Below are 18,322 nucleotides of genomic sequence, written 5' to 3'. Positions count from 1 at the left end.
CCGGATGCAGTGGCTCACACCTGTAATCCCAGCACTTTGGGAGGCCAAGGTGGGTGGATCACCTGAGGTCAAGAGTTTGAGATCAGGCTGGCCAACACGGTCTCTACTAAAAATACAAAAGTTAGCCAGGTGTGGTGGTGCATGCCTATAATCCCAGCTACTTGGGAGGCTGAGGCATGAGAATTGCTTGAGCCCAGGAGATGGAGGTTGCAGTGAGCCGAGATCACACTGCTGCACTCCAGCCTGGGCGACAGAGAGATTCCATCTCAAAAAAAAAAAAAAAAGAAAAAAAAATATATATAGCACTTACGGTGTGAGCCCTTACAAAGGTTGCTTGCCCTAGGCTTGTCCTTCTCTCTACCCCTGAGTCCCTATGTTTGGACTCCTCTCTGCACAGCAACAGGTTGGGGGATTCTCTTAAACCCACCAGCAACTGTTCAACCTGGCGCGTGGGCAGGAAACCTCGAGATTAAAATCTGATAACCTGGAAGGGATTGTCAGATCCAACCCCATCATTTCAGATGAGAAAGCCGAAGACCAGCGAGAGGAAGAAACTTCTCCTGTTAAAGCACACTGGATGAAGACGTGCTCCACTCCCAACCTCCAGAAAAAAATCACTGATAGAGTGGCCTCCACTGTTCACCAGTTTTGCCTTTGTATATGATATTTTCTTTTCTGAGAGGGTTGAGAATCCCCATGCAGTGCTCTTTCTGGCAAGGGCATCATACTTTGCAGATTTTACCTTTATTATCGTGGAAAACTTGACAGTCACGGGGAGCTGTTCCTCTTCTTTTGGACTTGGAAACAAAAGAACCTCACTGGGGAGGAGTTCTTGAGGAGAGGAGTGTAAGTGGGGGTGAAGGGAGCGAAACCCTGGGCTCCCAGGGGAAGAAGAGTGGGCCTTCAGTTGCCTTTAAGAGGCCTCTTGCCCCTCCCCTGCCTCATAAGGAATCTGAAACATTTAAACCCCAGAGGCTGACTCAATAAGAGTCATTTGCATAATATTTTAGGGTGATTTAGCCATGCGCAGCTACATGTGGCTGATTTAGCTATGCTGGGCTTGGTGGTAATAAGAATAGCCCTGGTTCTGACAGACACATCCTATATGTCTCTGTCCAATGACCCCAACCCTTGCTTGGGCACTTAAACTGCTTGTCAAACTTGGACCAATCACCTTACTGTGTGCCAGTGTCATGCTAAGCATCAGGAATTTGAAGATGAATCCAACCTGTGGCCCCTTGGAAAGTCAGGTCTGAGACTTGGAAGTAGGTGTCTGTTTGGTGGGGATCACCCAGAGATCAGCCCATAGGTGTCCCTAATTTGGACAAAGAACCCCCCCCAACTGGACCCATCTTGGTGTGCCTGCCTGCATGACCTATTTTTAAAGCTGCAAACAGCTAGCATTACCTGTTCTCAACATCTGGCATTACCTGCCTGCTTAGTCACCTTCCCTCAGGCTTCAAACAGCTGTAGGGCCCCACCTCCTATCCATCTAGGGTCCCTCCCTTCCATTTTTCTTCCTGAAAGGATCTGGAGACACCAGCTCTACAAGTCCTGGTGTCTTTAAAAGGATCAGCTTGAGGAATAAGGCTCATTTGAGAGCTGTGACATTCATCTGACTCTAGTGAAAGTACAACAGCCACTCCCTTTTTGGCCTCCAGCTGGGCACCATGAGGGCCTGCATCCCCCTGGTATTGGCCGTGCTGTGCAGCCTGGCCTGGGCTGGTAAGTCACTATCTGCCGGGCATGGGATTGCTGGCAGGGCGGGATCTTGCCTAAAGAAGCAGAGAATTGGGGAACTGGTAGAGGGCAGGGCTATGGGACAAGGGAGGGTAAGCTCTGTTCTAAACCCACAGAACTCTTTTGGGTTGTCCTTGTCTGAGGGTGCAGGTGTTGTTCCTGGAATGGATTGGACTATGTGGAGAGAGTTGTAGGGCTGATGGTCTGATTTCATGGAAGTCCCTTCTTGACACCTTGGAGGATCAGCCCCAAACGTCCCTTAGTCCAGCCTGACTTTTGATCTCCCCAAGATTTTGTTGTCTGGGGCCACTGTATGGTATAAAGCTAGGGCTGGGTTCCATGGGGTCTAGTGGCCTGGCTGCTCTTGGTCACTCCTTCCACTGCCCGGTGACAGGTGAGGTTGTCTAGGGTGTGATCTTACTTTGTGTAGTGCCTTAGGAGGTGGGCAGGCTTAGGAGGAAACTGGAAGGATCCTTAACCAGGAGGTGGGCCACGTCCTATCTGGGGCTGTACAGGGGTCAGAGGAATGGATCTCTGTTGCAGTGTTAGGGGAATTAAAGAATAGAGAAGGGACCTGGCCCACAGTTATAAGAGGTTCAGGGGATGGGACTGGCAGAGGAACAGGACCATGTTCTTGTTTAGTAACTGTGCAAAATGCTGGTGCTGATGTGTTAATTGGTAGCTAGTGGGCGGGTGGGAAGGACTGCCAAGGGAGGGGCTGAGCTGAGGAGTGTGGGGAGAATCCTCCTCTGCCCACAGGAGAAACAGTCTTTCCACTGGGTTACTCCTGTATGGGACTGTGGAAAGGATTAAATGAGATAATGTATGAGAAGCACCTGGTGCAAAGTGAGATCTCAGTGAATTGGAAATTTGCTATGATTATGACTATAAATATTCTTGGGACAAACTTCCACTTGGGGTCATTTCCAATGGGGTTGTGGAAAGGAAACCCCTAATGGGATTTTTAAATGGAAAACCCTTGGAAGAAAAAGTTGTGCCTCTCAACCGTGGATGAGATAGTGCACCTTACCAGGAACCAGCTCTGCCTGGGCCCTACTGGTGGAGAGGGAGTGGGAGAGCATGAGGGTGGGCCTGGGAGCCACTGGCCTCAGCCCTGTTGGTGGGGAGGAAGGTGGAACCTGGGGGGGCTTAATGTGGAGGGGTGGCCAGCAGGCTTGGCATATCCCAGCCTTAGGAAAGGAGAGCAACTCTGGACATTTGGTCCCTGGGAGGACATCCCTGAGGGCAGAGGTAGCAGTAACTTTAGAAGTGCAGGTGGAGCTCTTGCTGCTGGGTCAGAGGGCAGTATCTGCTTCGTCTGTGGGATGGATGGGAAGTGAGGTCAAGTGTGTGAGGCCTCCTATGGTGGCAGAGAAGAGGCTCTGCACTTGTTGATACTATCTCAACATCTCAGAACTGAGAGGCAAGAATATGAATCACACAGGGAATCATTGACAGCCTCAGGTCCTCCTTTATGAGCTGGATGTCTGTGGAGAACCTTGGTTGATTTTTTTGGTTGTGAATGGAGGCAGGAAGCTAGTCCAAGGGGTGAGGCTTCTTGGTTGACTAGGTCTCCATGGAAACAGCATCTGGGGCCTTCTGAGAGGTAGAATGTCCCAGTCATCAGAGGGGCTGAGCGCCAGTGTACAGGGACACTGTGTCCACCCAGGCTTGGGACCAAGCTTTCTTGATGGCCAGTATGGATAGGGAGTGGCTGTTCTGGCATATTGAAGTCTTAGAAAGTACAGAGAAATTGAGCATTTCATAGGGACTAGAGGAAGAATCTGAACCCAAGAGAGGAAAGACTCAAATGAAGAAAGGCAGAGAGTCAGAGAGGTGAGGCAGAGGAACAAGAGGCACAGGTTACTAGAGCAGTGATTCAGGTACCTGGCTTGGGGAGCAAGGCTTACTCAAGAGTATTGGTGTCAATGGCACAGTGTGGGGGTGCTGGAGTGAGTTAGGGTGACTAGTTACTCATCAGAGTGTCCCCAGAACGTCACGGCAAAGTGCCTGTGAGGAAAAGTTCCTCCCACCCCTGCCCTCCACCGTCAAATCCCAAGGTCACCTTGAAGCAGACCAAGTGCACAGAGAAATGTGAGAAAGTGCTGGCATGAGGCTCTTGCTGGAGACAAAGTTTTTGAGCAGAGATGAAAAAGCCCACTCAGCTTGGGCCGGCGGGGGTGCTCTCCTGCACGTCCAGCTGACTGCTCGCTTGCAACCCTTCTCAACTGGTGCCAGCTGCTGGAATGAAGTGAATTCTTTCCCTGGACTCTGCTGATTTGGCCCATTAAAAACATTGCCCTGATTTGCCTGAATTCTCTCCCTTTGGATTCTGGGTGTACTGCCAGGCTGACTGAGTAGGGAGCTGATGGGCTGAAAATTTCTCCTTAAGATCTTTGCATTCAGGCTCCAAGGGAGCATCATTTAACATTCAAGAGGAGTTCCTGTGGGCCTGAAGGAACAAGTGGCCTTGGGCCTGGTCTCTTTTAGGAACTGGAAACCTGCCTTCCTGGCCACCTTGGAGGCCTGACAATGCGAAGTTGTCTGAAGACCTGGGTTAACCTTGACCCGATGCCTCTCTGATATAAAAGAATACAGACCCGTAGTGATGAAGTCAGCCAGGAAACCCGCAACACAGATGTGCTGACAACCCAGCCCAAGGGATGGCCCTGTTGAAACCCTGGGAGAGTGTCAGCTAGATTAAGTGTGTCAATAGGGCCACCACACAGGAAAGACTTCTCCACCCAGTCTGAACACTTGTTACTTGGAAGATGGGCATGAAATATTGCCACCGTTTATTCACCTAACAAATACTTCTATAGTACTACTATGTGTCACTTGCTGTCCTAAGTGCTTTACACATATTAACTCATTTAATTCTTATAAATATTCTATGAGATAGGCTCCATTATCATCCCACTTTTACAGATAAGAAAACCAAGGCACAGAAGTTTAAATAACTTGCCCAAGATCACATAGCTAGAAAGCAGTGGAAGCAGAATTCCAACCTCAAGCAGTTTGGCGCCAGAGTCTAGGTTCTTAACCTCTCTGCTATGCCGTCCCTCATTAGACACAGTATCAACCCTAATCCCAGAATCCAACACTAGGGACTGGTAACTAAACCCAACCTCTAATATTTGAGCTCTAACCACTTCAGGCTTAAATTAAGATACTATACCTGTGTTGAATCATAACCAGAACCAAGCCCCCAAACAAAACAGGGATTATTCATCTTTTCTCATCCTGACACATTCCTCAACCCCGAATGTCATCTTAAGTCTATTCCTGTTCCTTACCCAAATATCAATACAAAATTGTTAATTTATCAACTAATTTAACTCAAGCCCAAATCCTAACTGTAGTTCTTAACCTAACTAACCCCAACCCTGGTCCAAATTAGGTTTCAGTTTCCTCACTGATACAAATTCTGATGCCGATGGTAACTCTGACTCTGATCTTGGCATTCTCTGTAACCCACAGTATGACCTCTGAAGCCAGCGTTCGTGAAATCCAAACCTCAGGAACCTCAAATCGAACAAAGACTCTTATCACCCTTAAAGCCCAGAGTGGATAGTGGGTTTCCACTGTTCCTTCAAAATGTCTTGTCTTACGTCCCTTGCGACCAAAACCTTGCTTCTGCAAACCATTTGGCTGCAGTGGGGGATGTGGTCTGTGGTTACACAATAGAATGCTAGGCCAGAGCCCAATTCTCACCCGTACCCACCTCATTCCCCACCCTGAGCATAAATTAATCTGAATGTACTCCAAAGATGGGAAATAACAGAAAGATGTGACACAGGGGGAAAGAGGGTACAGAGAAGACACATGAAGGGGAGAGAAGAGCAAAGAAGCAAAGAACATAACAGGGATGGGATAAGAGCCCGGGGAAGGTCAGAGGGCAGGGGACATCCCTGGGACAGCATCTACATGATAGGTGAAGGGGGCCTGTGGGCCACACCCAGTTCACAGACCTATTGCTTTGGTGTGCTTAAAGTTTTACATGGTTGGAAAATTTCACATCAAAATGAAGATTTATCTTGAAAAAAAAAATGGGAGCTCTGGCAACACTGAGCCCACATCCCAACATGGCAACAATCAGCTGGAGCTGAGCATCAGCTGTGAATTTCAGATGGAGCATTGCTCTCAAGCTTGTCACAGTCTCCATTTCTTCCTACTGCCTCAGACCCTGCTTCTTTACTTGTTTATGTTCTGGGCCTAACCCAAATGCCGATTTGGGTTTGTAATCCTGGTCTCTTTGATAAGCCTTGAAATATTTGGTGGGTGTTGGGCAGTGGGGAGGCTTATGTTGTGCACGGGAGGCTGTGGATGTACTTCTCCCTTGCAGAGAGTAATGCCCTTCCCTGCCAGGTACACTCCTGTCCTGATCTGTGAACCCTCCTGTAGGAGGCACCTTGGGGAGGAGAACAGGGTCTCCATAGAGCTGAGTTTGTGACCTTTACTGACTATAGGAAAAATGGAATCCTGTGCATCTCGATGTAATGAGAAATTTAACCGGGACGCTGCCTGCCAGTGTGACCGCCGGTGTCTCCGGCATGGGAACTGCTGCGAAGACTACGAACATCTGTGTACTGGTGAGCCTCCTTGTGAGACGAAGGCACGTCCAGCCTGTCTAAGGGGCCATTGGCCTGGGTGTCCAGCAGGCCAGAGCAGCGTTCAGAGCTGACAGGGGCTCTAAGGATCTGGACAGAAAGCACCGAGAGACAGAGGCAGGGTCAGGACTTTGGCCACCACTTTTCTCAGGTTTTCTAGGATGCCCCCAACTTAAAATACAGTAGATGTCATTTACCTAGAATTCTGTCTGAACTATCAGTATTAACAATATCTTGAAAGTTTAAGTACCAAATTCTAAAAAAGGGTAAAATGATAAAAATAATATTTTAGTATGTATGACATTACTAATTGTTATTCAACAATTTAAATCACAAAAATGTGAAAATGGTAGCAAACTCTCACAACTCGTGTACCGCCAGGAAGACTGCATGGTGTCATCACAGTGACGGACACGATTCATACCACTCTTCCTCTAGTGAAGGGACCACATGGCACAACATCTCCATACCGTCATTTCCAGCCCACCAATTAGAACAGGACATGCGCCACCTTTAACTGCATAGTTTTAAATGAATACTTGAAAAAAATAATGTATGAATCATCAAATTGTTTAGGTGCTTCCAATGTTGTCAACTCCCAGATTAATGATCTTCTGCTTTGTCACATCATTACCTAACGTGGCTTCAGTGAGCATGTTTTCACAGCTGGGAGTCAGAGTGCATGGATTGCCAGCACTTAGAACATAGCCTGACACATAGTAAGTGATCAGAAGATGTTTGCTGACTGAAGAATAACTTGACTGGTAGTTCTGATGGTAATAACTTTTCAGTAAACTCACTAGTAGATTCTGAATCACTTTGTCACAGTATTGTTTGTTGGGTGTATGGAGGGGTTGGGGGGGTATTATTCCACTGTGTGATGAGAGAGGAACTCAGAGTCCCCAGGAACATTTCTCCCTGCCACACCACCGCCAACCTCAAATCCACCCTTCTCTGCCCAGAGCTGAGCTACAGTCACTCAGCTTGCAGGTGAAGGGAGTGGGGCAGCAATAGGAATGTGCTTTTCTGAACATGCCCTTTCCCTAGACACAGTCTTTGTGGCCATTTCCAAGTGGGGCAAAGAAAGAAGGGAAGTTGGAATCTCAGGAAACAGCTCTTATTCCTTGAGGCCCTGAGAATTTACCCTGAACTCTGATGAGAAGTTTTCCTAGGTACAGGATGTTCCTAAGTGAGGGCCTTGTCATTAGGACAGCATCAAGGCTCTATCCATCTGTCAACTTTTGTTAAATCGGAGGTTTCATCACCAAAATCAGAGTTTTCAATCCAGATGTGTCACCTGGGGAAATTATTTTCCTTTTTTATAAGTTTCCTATAATGTGTCTTCCATTGGAAACATCTTCCATTTTCTGTTTTCATCCTCATTATTTGGTGCCCGTCCTTTGGACCCCAGCCCCTGGTCGGGATTTGCACCCAGTGCCCTTGCTTGTCCCCTGAGGCTGGGGGAGCAGAGAACTAGAAACCAAGCAGCAGGGGAATTCTCAGGTTATTGGTGATTTTATTTTTCTATTTACCTGCAGAGGACCACAAAGAGTCAGAGCCATTGCCACAGCCGGAGGAAGAGACAGAAGAGGCCCTCGCCAGCAGTGAGCCTACCTCCCCAAAGGGGGGCCCTCAAGATAAAGCAGGAGGGACATGAGGGTGACAAGGAGGGGTGGCCATGGCAATGGCACCAGGCAGAGGCCTCAGCCAGATGAGAGAGGCTTGTTGGACTCTGGGAACCTGGGCAGGAAGAAGCCTGGTGGGGCTCAGCCAGCCTGGGGGGGCTATGGGGGGAGGGTAGCTAGGAAAGAGAGCCTGAGGCCTGGAGAGGGAAGTGGAAGAGATTTTATTTTTAGAATGGGAAGATTAGAAAAACAGCATGCCAGAAAGTAAAGATCGGCATCAGAAAGGACTTCCTGACTGTGAAGGGTGTGCACGAATTAGGCTTGTTTGTTTTCCTTCCCTGGAGATCTTTGCTGGGCAGAGTCAAGAGAGCCAGGCTAGGGAGGGACGGCCTGCGGGGTGTTCAGAGCGACCTCTAGAGGTCAGCCCGGGACACACCTCCCCTCTCTTCTCAGACTTGTACTCGGCACCCACCTCCTGCCAGGGCCGCTGCTACGAAGCCTTCGACAAGCACCACCAATGTCACTGCAATGCCCGCTGCCAAGAGTTTGGGAACTGCTGCAAAGATTTTGAGAGCCTGTGTAGTGACCACGGTTAGTCTTCTGCTCCCTTAGCTAAGCTGCAGAGACAGAAGGACTCTAGAGCAGGTTCTCAATGTGTGGTCCCTGGACCAGCAGCAACAGCAATGTCTGAGAACTTGTTAGAAATGCAAACTCTGGGGCTTCACTCTTGGCCTACTTAATCAGAAACTCTGGAGGTGGGACTCACTTTCCTGGTCTACCAGGGCCTCCAGGTGATTCTGATGCATGCCCAAATGTGAGACTCCTCCTAGGGGGAAGGGGCCGGGGGACATTCTGTGGGCAATGCCTGTGCTGATTTTACAGGTCCTTTAGGCTCTGGGCTACCACTAGGGTGTCCAACTGTGGCTCCCCTCTGTCCATGCTGGCTTCTTGAAGGTGCCCAGGAGGGGATGCACACAGACAATTTCCTGCCCGACCCCGCTTCCCTCTGGCTCTGAGGCCACCCCTCTCCTAATTCCTCCCAGAGGGCTTCTCCCACAGCAGTGATGCCATAACCAAAGAGGAGATTCAGAGCATTTCTGAGAAGATCTACAGGGCAGACACCAACAAAGCCCAGAAGGAAGATATCATTCTCAATAGCCAAAACTGCATCTCCCCGTCAGAGACCAGAGACCAAAGGGATCGCTGCCCAAAGCCGTGAGTTCCCGTAGTTCCTCTTCCTACCCCCCAAATCTCGCCCCCATCCTTGCTTCTTTTGATGCCTTAGCTCTTTTATCCTCAAGTCAGGCAGGATCAAAGGGAGAGCAGAAAAAAAAATAGGTCTCTAGAGACAAAGCCATCTTGAGCGACTGTGGATATCCAGTTGGGAGGGTTTCTGTGATTAGCCAGGTTGAGGATAGAACAGCTCTTCCAAAACATGAGGTGGAAGAAAAGTGACCTGACTGTGGCTTTCAAGAGTACCCAAAGTGCCCCCTCGGCTCCTGAAGCCAGCCCTCGCCTGCCTGCCCCTGGCCTGTCTAGAAGTCTCTGGAGGGGTTGCTGCCCCGTGTTTGGGGCTCTCAGTGGGTTTCCCTCTGCCTCCCCCAGACTCTTCACTTATGTCAATGAGAAGCTGTTCTCCAAGCCCACCTATGCAGCCTTCATCAACCTCCTCAACAACTACCAGCGGGCGACAGGTCATGGGGAGCACTTCAGTGCCCAGGAGCTGGCTGAACAGGATGCCTTCCTCAGAGAGATCATGAAGACGGCAGTCATGAAGGAGCTCTACAGCTTCCTCCATCACCAGAGTGAGTGAGCACCCCCAGGCCCCAGGGTGCATGAGTCTGTCTGAAGGGAGCCAGGCGGGTGGGGGAGGGGAAGGTTAGGAGGGCAGGTGAGGAGGCGGTGGGGACTCTGTGGAGGTCAGTGTACATCTGGGAGGGATGAGGGATGAGGCCAGGGGGAAGCCAAGGAGAGGTTAGGAACCCAACCAGGAGCTGACACATCCTCTGGCTGGCTGGCTTGGAAATCACCCCACCTTTGACTTCATGTTAACTGCCTCATGCATGCCCACCCTTTGCTACAGTCTCAGGGTTCTCTGCTGGGCATGAGCCTCCCCTCACATCCCAACCCCACCCAGGGCATGTCTCAGTCACCTCTGCGATCCAGGAGTTAGCGCCATGTTTCAGACAGGTAGAGTCACTGACTCTACTCCCTCCTCCCGCACTAAAGTCCAGGAATCGGGTTGGCTGAGTCCACCTTTTGGCTGGGGAAACAGCATCAGAAAATCAACAAAGGTTCAGAGAGGGAAGTCCTATCGGGAAGAGTTGTGGTTGGAAAGCCTCCAGATAGAGACACATTAGAGTCAGACCAAAAAAGATTTTGGCCGCAGGACTTCTTGGCATGGGGTTGTGTTTGTTAGTGTTCTGCAGATTCCTTTCCCAAACTCCAGGCAGCTGGGCTTTGTCTGAGGGGTGGCTCTGTCTGGGTCTTCCCTCGTTGTCCCTGAGAGTGCCTTGGCTCAGAGCTGCTGCCTCCCTTAAGAGTTGGTGACACTGTTTTTAGGTAAAGTGACAGTGACACAGGAGTGACTCTATGAAGAAGTTGCAATCCTGTGCTGCCCCCTGGCGTTCTCTTTGTAGTAAATACACAAGATAATCTTGGAGGTCTAGACTGAGCAAGGGCTTTTCAAATGAGAGAAATGGAGGCCAGACAGGCTAGACTTATCTGAGGACACAAATGAGTTGGAAGCAGAGCTGGGGCTGGAACTCAGGGTTCCGATGCCAAGGCCAGGCTGTCCCGTTACTCACTCTCTCCTCGCCTCTCTCCTTGTCCAAATCCCACTTATCCTTAAAGTTCTATAATAGTTCATATCCCACCACATTTGTGAAGGCTGCACCTGCCCCAGCTCACTCCGGCTTTCGGCACCTCTGCAGAGTTTGGAGTGTGGTCCACAATAGCCTTGGGTCAGAGAGACTTGGTTTAAATCTTGGCTCTGCCACTTGCTAGTGACTTGACCCTGGGCAATTTATTTGATCTCTCTGGGGCTTCCCTTTGAAATGGGGTTTTTGAGGATGACTGCTTATAAAGCACCCAGTAGAAAGCCTGGCACTCAGTCCGCGCTCAGTAAGGGTAGCTATTCAGTGTGTGAAGCCATTCTCTGTTATTTTTTGTATATTTAGTCTTGTTTTCCAAATGTGTTTCAAGTCCTTGAAAGGAAGGAATATGTCTGGTATTTCTTTTGTATTCACTGTACAAAATTGTGGGCAGTGAACAGTCAATCTTTGATGGTTCCCTCATTGAAATCTCCAGCCCTGAACTTTCCCAAGGGCCTTTTCAACAACTCCACTTAGCTATCTAACTGATATTCACACAGAACTTAGTGTAGAAAGAATTTTTGGTTCCCATCTCTTCCTCCTTACCTGCTCCTCTCTGGGTCTTCCCCATTTCATAAATGGCAACATAACCCATCCGGTTGCTCAGGCCAAAAGCCTAGTAGTTAGATTTAATTGTTCTCTTTACCTCAAAGTTCCCTACTCCCATCTCCTCCATCAGTAAAGTAATGTCCATCACTCCACTTCAAAATATGTCCTGGGCCTACTGCTTCTCTCTCCTCCTCCGGAGTTAATACCACTATCTAAGCCCCATCAACTTCTTACGTGGACAAAGCATGAGCCTCAAAACTAGTCTCTCTGCTTCCACTCATACCACCCCATTGCCTTTTTAACATACACAGTCAGAGTGATCTTTGAAATGCTCCTATCATACAATTCTCCTGCTTAAAATCCTTCAGTGGCTCTGCACTACCAAGAAGCTATAGAGTTGTTAAAGAGATTGGTCTCTGGAGCTAGACTGCGTGGACTCAAGCACTGTCTCCACCTGTCATTAACTGTGATCTTGCATGAGTTTCATACTTTGTCTATCTCAGTTTCTTCATTTCTAAGTTGGGGATAATTAGTATCAACCTTATGTGAAGATTCAATGTGAGGATTCAGTGTTACATTGAAAGCACTTAAAATGGCACTAAATGGACAGAAAACAATTAGTAAATCTAAAATATTTTTTGTTTTATTTCTATTTGCCTGAGATCTGGCCTTCTTGCCATGGCTTGAAGGATCTGACCCCTGGCTGCTTCTCAAACCTCCTCTCCTACCACTCTCCTCTCCTGCTCCACCCTCACTGACTTCTTTTGGTTCTTTGAACAGCAAACTCAAGTCTGTCTAGAGCCTTTGCTCTTGCAGTTCCCTCTACATAGAATAATCTTCCCCCCAGTTCTTCTTCTTTGTGTAGCCAGTTCCTTATCCTTCAGCTCTCTGACAAGTACTACCTTCTCACAGAGGCCTTTCTGTTCTTCCTTTCTAGAAGACTCCCCCCTGCCTCCTGCTCCCAATGTGCCAGCCCTTTCCCGTCAGTACGGGCTACTCTGCTTCATAGCACCGATTTGAAATCATATTTCTTATTGTTTATTTGTTTATTATTTGACTCCTCCACTGGAATGTAATATAGATAGAGACTATGTCCTCGTTATTCTCAGCTGAATCCTCAGCCTTTAGATCTGGACCTGGCACAAAATAGGCATCCCATAGATAATCATTGAATAAACAGCTGAACACATTTGTTGATTGAACCCCCATGTTTCTTGACGTGTGGAACAAGTAGCTCTTTAGGTCTCTGTTTAGCGCTCCCAGGACCTGGCCCTGCCTCCCCTCTCCAAAACCCTCTGTGTTCCTCTCTGTAGATCGCTATGGCTCAGAACAAGAGTTCATCAATGACTTGAAGAACATGTGGTTTGGGCTCTATTCAAGAGGCAATGAAGAGGGGGACTCGAGTGGCTTTGAACATGTCTTCTCAGGTGGGAGCACTTTTCTTGGAAAGAAAGAGTTGGAGGGATGAAGAGGAATGGTTTTGCTCAGGAGCAGGGCAGCCCTGGTTATGGATTAATCAGCAGTCCAGCCAGCTAGCATGGAGGGACCCGTGCACTCTCCCCCAACCCAGATGGCCGGGGGAGGGGGGGTGTCTGAGGAGCCATTCTGAGAAACAGTCTTTTCTGGAGTACCTAAGGGGGAAAAAAGACCAGATGCTGGGGCTCCCCAGGGGGCACATCTAGGACAAGACACGTGTCTGGGAGCAAGTTTGCCTACCTCTGAACAGTCCTTTGCTTCCAGAGCCTGGCCAGCTGCTTCCCAAGAGGGCCATGGTCTGTTCCCTCCTGTTCTACCCCATAAAACTCCCACCAAGCCTGGCTTGCTGCTGGAGTAATGGCTGAGAGAGGTCATCGGGATCACCAGAAGGAAGGATTCTCCCAAGGGCTTAAGCCAGAAGGGGTGCCTTCCTGAGGTGAGAGATAGGACTGTGAGAGACTCTGGGGGCTCAGAGCAAGGGGCCAAGCAGCTAGAAGTCAGAGACTGGAGAAGGGGGAAGCCTTGGCATGGGGTGGAGAAAGGGGATTGGAGGAGAGGGTGGGGAAGGAGCCCAGATTATCCATCTTGGACTCTTTATTATAGGTGAGGTCAAAAAAGGCAAGGTCACTGGCTTCCATAACTGGATCCGCTTCTACCTGGAGGAGAAGGAGGGTCTGGTTGACTATTACAGTCACGTCTACGATGGGCCTGTGAGTACACGACCTGGAAAAGCCTTGTCAGCGCCCAGATGTCCTGCTCTCACTCTGCATTCCAGTCAGACTTGTCTCTCAGCCTGACTCTCATGGGGCAACCCCAGGCAATTGTGACTATGACGTCCTCACCTGCTGGACAGCCAGTTTAGCCAGCCAGGACACTGGAATTCCCTTCCAAACAGTGAAGGCTTAACTGCAAGGGACAGGAGGCAGGAGGCACCATATTTGGGTGGGAGCCTGGAGCCTGGGGAGGATTCTCAGAGGGAAGAACAAAGATATGCAATTACTCCCTGCCTCAGCTTCCTTAGAATGTGGCTGAAAATTTCAGCCTGGCTAGTCTGAGCTAAACTTCATACACTTTATAAGACAGAAACCTTTGCTGCCCGGTACCAGGAAATAATTTGGGGGTAGTAAACTATCCTTCTCTTCCATGTGTGAGGGCCATTGGGAATAGTGATGTCCTTGATACCCAGAGATGGATCCTATGGAGAGTGATTTTGGCCTTCCTGGTAGATGTGCACTAGCAGCTCCAGGCAGAGGGTCTGGGTGGGCTCAGACACCTTAGCAAGGCAGACTGGCTCCTCTATTTAAAGAATCCAGTCTCCCTGGAAGGTTCACACAGGCCCCTAATGGACCCTCAACAAATACTGTCTGACTGTTGCCATTGGGCACCTGTTCTACTCCACTCTGTGGCACTCACCAGACCCCCTTTCCTGCCCTTCCCTCCACAGTGGGATTCTTACCCGGACGTACTGGCAATGCAGTTCAACTGGGACGGCTACTATAAGGAAGTGGGCTCCGCTTTCATCGGCAGCAGCCCTGAGTTTGAGTTTGCACTCTACTCCCTGTGCTTCATCGCCAGGCCAGGCAAAGTGTAAGGACGGGGCCAGCGAGGCCTGGGGAGCAGGCTGGGGCTGCAGGCTGTCCTCAGCCAGCACAGAGTCAAGAGACCTGGACTCTGCCACAAAGAGGCTGAGAGGGTTTGGACAAATCTGTGCTTTGGGCCTCAGTTCTCTTGCTTGAACAATTAAGTTTCTGGATTGGTTTGGTGGCTGCCAAACTTCATCTTAGCAGCAAAACTATCTCCCCTCATCCCCTCAAAGTGAAATCTTACATAGGACCTTAATATATGAAATAGAAATGGAGTTGTCCTGGGGCTCTCAGCCTCTTTATTTGTGCCCTGAGGCTACTGAGGGGAACCTAGAGCCCCAGAAAGTACCACTAGGAACCACGGGGCCTCATGTTCTCTAACATTCGGACACATTAAGTTCTCCCACTTCTGAAACCCTAAGCAAACATTTAATTTCTGAGGATTTCACCTCTAGAATCTGGGATTTTGGAATACTGCTCTGGGAAAGATGAGGAACAGCATTCTTTAAGAAGACAAGAAATAAGGCAAAGATTTTGAAATGGCTCCTTGCACATGGGGAGCTGGAGGCAGCTGCTGAAGAAAGCAGTGCCAGCTCTGTCTTTCAGGCTGTTTAAGCAGAACGGAGCCCTTCTGCTTAGGTTGGGCTTGATCCTTCCAGTCCAGGGAGAGGCAGGGTGAAGTGGGGAGCCCCTCTGATTTCAGGATCTTTCCCCACAGGTGCCAGTTAAGCCTGGGAGGATATCCCTTAGCCGTCCGGACATATACCTGGGACAAGTCCACCTACGGGAATGGCAAGAAGTACATCGCCACAGCCTACATAGTGTCTTCCGCGTAATAGAACTTTGAGCCAGAAAGGGGTATGAGGGCTCTTGCAAGACTGAAGTGCTATCTTCTCTGGACTAGAGAGAAGAGGGAGGGGACTGGGAGTGATCACCAAATCTCAAAGCAATGAGAAGCATTCCTAAATCCCAAAGTGCCCACATGGGAAAGAGATAAAATGTACAAATTAGAAAAATTGGATAAACAGTCAAACCTTTATCCTCTAGAATTTTGGCAATGTAGACTAAGAAACAGAGTCCAGGCAGAGAAGGTAGGAGCCCTCCATAGCTCTCTGCCCTGATGTGTGGGGGAACTAGGAAGAAGTCCTTTGACCTCTTCAGGCCTCATGCTTCCCTTTAATGTAAAGGGAAGGGGTTTCCCCACTTCCCTCTTTTTGGGGTTGGTGAAAGGGCAAGCCCTGATATTTTTACTGTGATGGTATTTTCAATTGTTCTTAGGAAGAACAGCTGATAGAAATTCAAGATTACTATAATGGCTGTTATTATACACAGCTCTGTAAACTACAACTCAGCCCTGTGTTGCGATCCTCAAAGAAGTAAGGCCACAGTAATCAAGCAAGGGCCTTTGGTTTTTTCCAGCGTTAGATCCTCTCAGAACAGAGTCTGGGAGAACTCCAATGCTGAATGCAGAAGGGTAATAGGTTGGTGCAGTGAATGGGCTGAGGGTGGGGTGGCCTTCTCCAGGCCTGAGTGTTTTTGTGTCCAGCTCAGTATCTGCATCAAGAAGTTTCCCACTTGTGGATGTTTAGTGCAGCCACAGGCTTGTATTTTGATCCCCAATGTTTTTTTTGAAAGAGTTCTCCTCATAGGAGGAAGATTCAGCATCAGAAAAAGAAGGAACCCACAGCTTGGTGTCATTAACATAATTATTTTAAGTCTTATCCAGCAGGCATAATTTGAGTAACTCTAGGAGACCAGAGAGACTGTGGTTCCCTATTTTAACCTCAATTATGTATTTGTCCCCCAACCCCACTGAGAACTAAATGCTGTACCACAGAGCCGGGTGTGAACTACAGTTTAGAAGGTTCAAGTTTCCAATTAAAGTCATGGAAGAAAACTTGAAATGAGTGTCTTCTTTGTATATGGCCTCCCTCCACTGTCTGTCTCCCTGCCTTTTCCCTGGAGCAGGGCTGGGAATGATACTTTTGCTCTAGCGTTTTTTCAGAATGGCTTGAAGAATGCGGTATCTGGGTGAAGTCCCTGTTGACTCACTAAGTCTCTCTAGCCAAGAGGGGAAGAGAATTCTGTAATATGAAGAGTGGAAGGAGCATTGCATACAGATAATGAGGCGGGGGGGGGGGGGGGTAAATGGAGATTGGTGGTTCCCATCCCCAATAACCAGTTCCCTTGATCACATACACAGGAGTATAAGGACATTTCTGGATGTAGCTTCTGTGGTTGCAGAGGTTGACTACAGTGGGGGAAGAGGAGATACTAAAGAGATACAGAAAAAGACTTCTTATCTGTAAGCAGATTGCTCAAGCCACAATGCTAGAAAATAGTCAGATATGAAGGGATACCTCTGGCAAGTTTATAGACTGCAGATGGATGAAACAGGGCTGTGTCCTGCCCTTTCCCAGGGATGTTCACAGTCAACGGGCAAGACAGTGAGTCAGCAGAGCACAGGGGTAACAGGTACAGGCTCTGAAGTCATGTTGCCCAGGTACCTAGCCAGGCTCTGTTGCTTACTGGCCATATGAGCAAATTTCTTAATTATTCAGATTGTTTCCTCATCAGTCAAATGGGGATAATATTACCATTGTTGTGAGATAAGGAATGTGAAATAACATGCTAGTCTTTCTTATAGTAATAATTGTCTCACTTATGATACAGATTTAATTTTATACTGGGAGAGGCAATTTACTATCCCTGCTATCAGCCTTAACCTTCACCTACTGGTGCCCAGTACTTGTGCTCTTCATAGGCCTCTTCAGGTCTTCCAGGTAGTCCAGTAGGAGACAGAAAGACAGAAATGTAGGAGAGAGTACTGTATTCCAGGGTCTGGGCCTTAGCTTTGCAGGAGAGAAGGGTAAGAACTAACATTTGTTAAGCTGTTACCATGTCCCAAGCTGTGCTAACTAGTCGTTTTATATTCATTTTCTCAATCTGGTGGGTATTTTTATCTTCACCACTTTAATTTTACCTAGACAACTGAGGCTCAGATTAAGTCACATTCTTAGTCAGTAGCAGAATCAGGATTGCAAATTCAACCCTTTTCCTTATGTTGTAGTGAGCCTGGATTTCTAGTAGTATCTACTCACTTATTCATTCATTATTTTTTAAATAATATTTATTAAGACCCCTTACAGAGGCTGCTGGTTACCCCTCAGTGTCTGCTCTCCTCTTCTTCCTTATTCATTGAACTCTTAGTTTTTAGGTACACAAATGACTGTCAAGAGTACAGACTCTTGACCTCCCTTGCAACTGGAAGTAGGCGTGTGTCTATGTCCTCACCAATGGCATGCAAAAGGAAGTATTCTTAATGGGCAGGGGGTACCGTTATTCCCACTCTTGCCCTTTGCTGCTGATGGGATTTCAGACAAGATCGTGGGAGCTTGAGCAGCCAGCTTGAACCATGAATGAAAGCCATGTGCTGAAGATCACAGAGCAGCCAGGAAGGAGCCTGGGTCTCACACTGGAACTGTCGCACTAGTCCTAGATTGCTTATATTCAGTCTTATATGAAAGAGAAATAATCTTTCATGTTTAAGCCACTCTTATTTTGGGCTTTCTGACACATGCAACCAAACTTAACATAGTATCTCCATAACAGGAAGTTCCAAGGTTCATTTTCTTCCTAAAGTTACTTAGCTAATACTTCCTTTCTTAAGATTTACATTAACTGTCAGACTCTTTAACTATTTGAAAGATCCCAATAATTGTTTTGGATATTAAAATTAACAGCATTTACAATAATTAATTGCCGCATTTTAATGTTGCAATAATAAACACTCCTGTTTATTTCCACTGACCATTACAATTTCAACATATAAAATACATAAAGAGGTTTGTCTCTTTGAAAATAAC

General features: G+C 48.1%; 1 protein-coding gene across 1 annotated transcript; it reads left to right on the top strand.

Moving 5' to 3' along the window:
- The first annotated feature begins 901 nt into the window (after positions 1 to 901).
- Positions 902 to 16,360, top strand: ENDOU (endonuclease, poly(U) specific). The gene is made up of 10 exons (XM_008003008.3): positions 902 to 1,725; positions 6,210 to 6,332; positions 7,889 to 7,954; positions 8,429 to 8,566; positions 9,019 to 9,190; positions 9,581 to 9,780; positions 12,711 to 12,824; positions 13,477 to 13,583; positions 14,318 to 14,460; positions 15,175 to 16,360. The coding sequence occupies exons 1-10, from the start codon at positions 1,671 to 1,673 to the stop codon at positions 15,290 to 15,292; spliced, it is 1,236 nt and encodes a 411-aa protein (XP_008001199.2). The 5' UTR covers positions 902 to 1,670; the 3' UTR covers positions 15,293 to 16,360.
- Positions 16,361 to 18,322: the final 1,962 nt, after the last annotated feature.

Source organism: Chlorocebus sabaeus, chromosome 11 (assembly GCF_047675955.1).
Source record: "Chlorocebus sabaeus isolate Y175 chromosome 11, mChlSab1.0.hap1, whole genome shotgun sequence".
In the NCBI taxonomy this organism is placed as follows: Eukaryota; Metazoa; Chordata; class Mammalia; order Primates; family Cercopithecidae; genus Chlorocebus; species Chlorocebus sabaeus.
This window is presented reverse-complemented; position numbering and strand designations above follow the sequence as displayed.

Bases quoted from the DNA above. Each gene is read 5' to 3' on its own strand.
- ENDOU (XM_008003008.3), top strand. From the start codon at position 1,671: ATGAGGGCCTGCATCCCCCTGGTATTGGCCGTGCTGTGCAGCCTGGCC. The intron at 8,567-9,018 runs GTTAGTCTTCTG...AATTCCTCCCAG, and splicing joins GAGCCTGTGTAGTGACCACG to AGGGCTTCTCCCACAGCAGT. The intron at 9,191-9,580 runs GTGAGTTCCCGT...TGCCTCCCCCAG, and splicing joins AGGGATCGCTGCCCAAAGCC to ACTCTTCACTTATGTCAATG.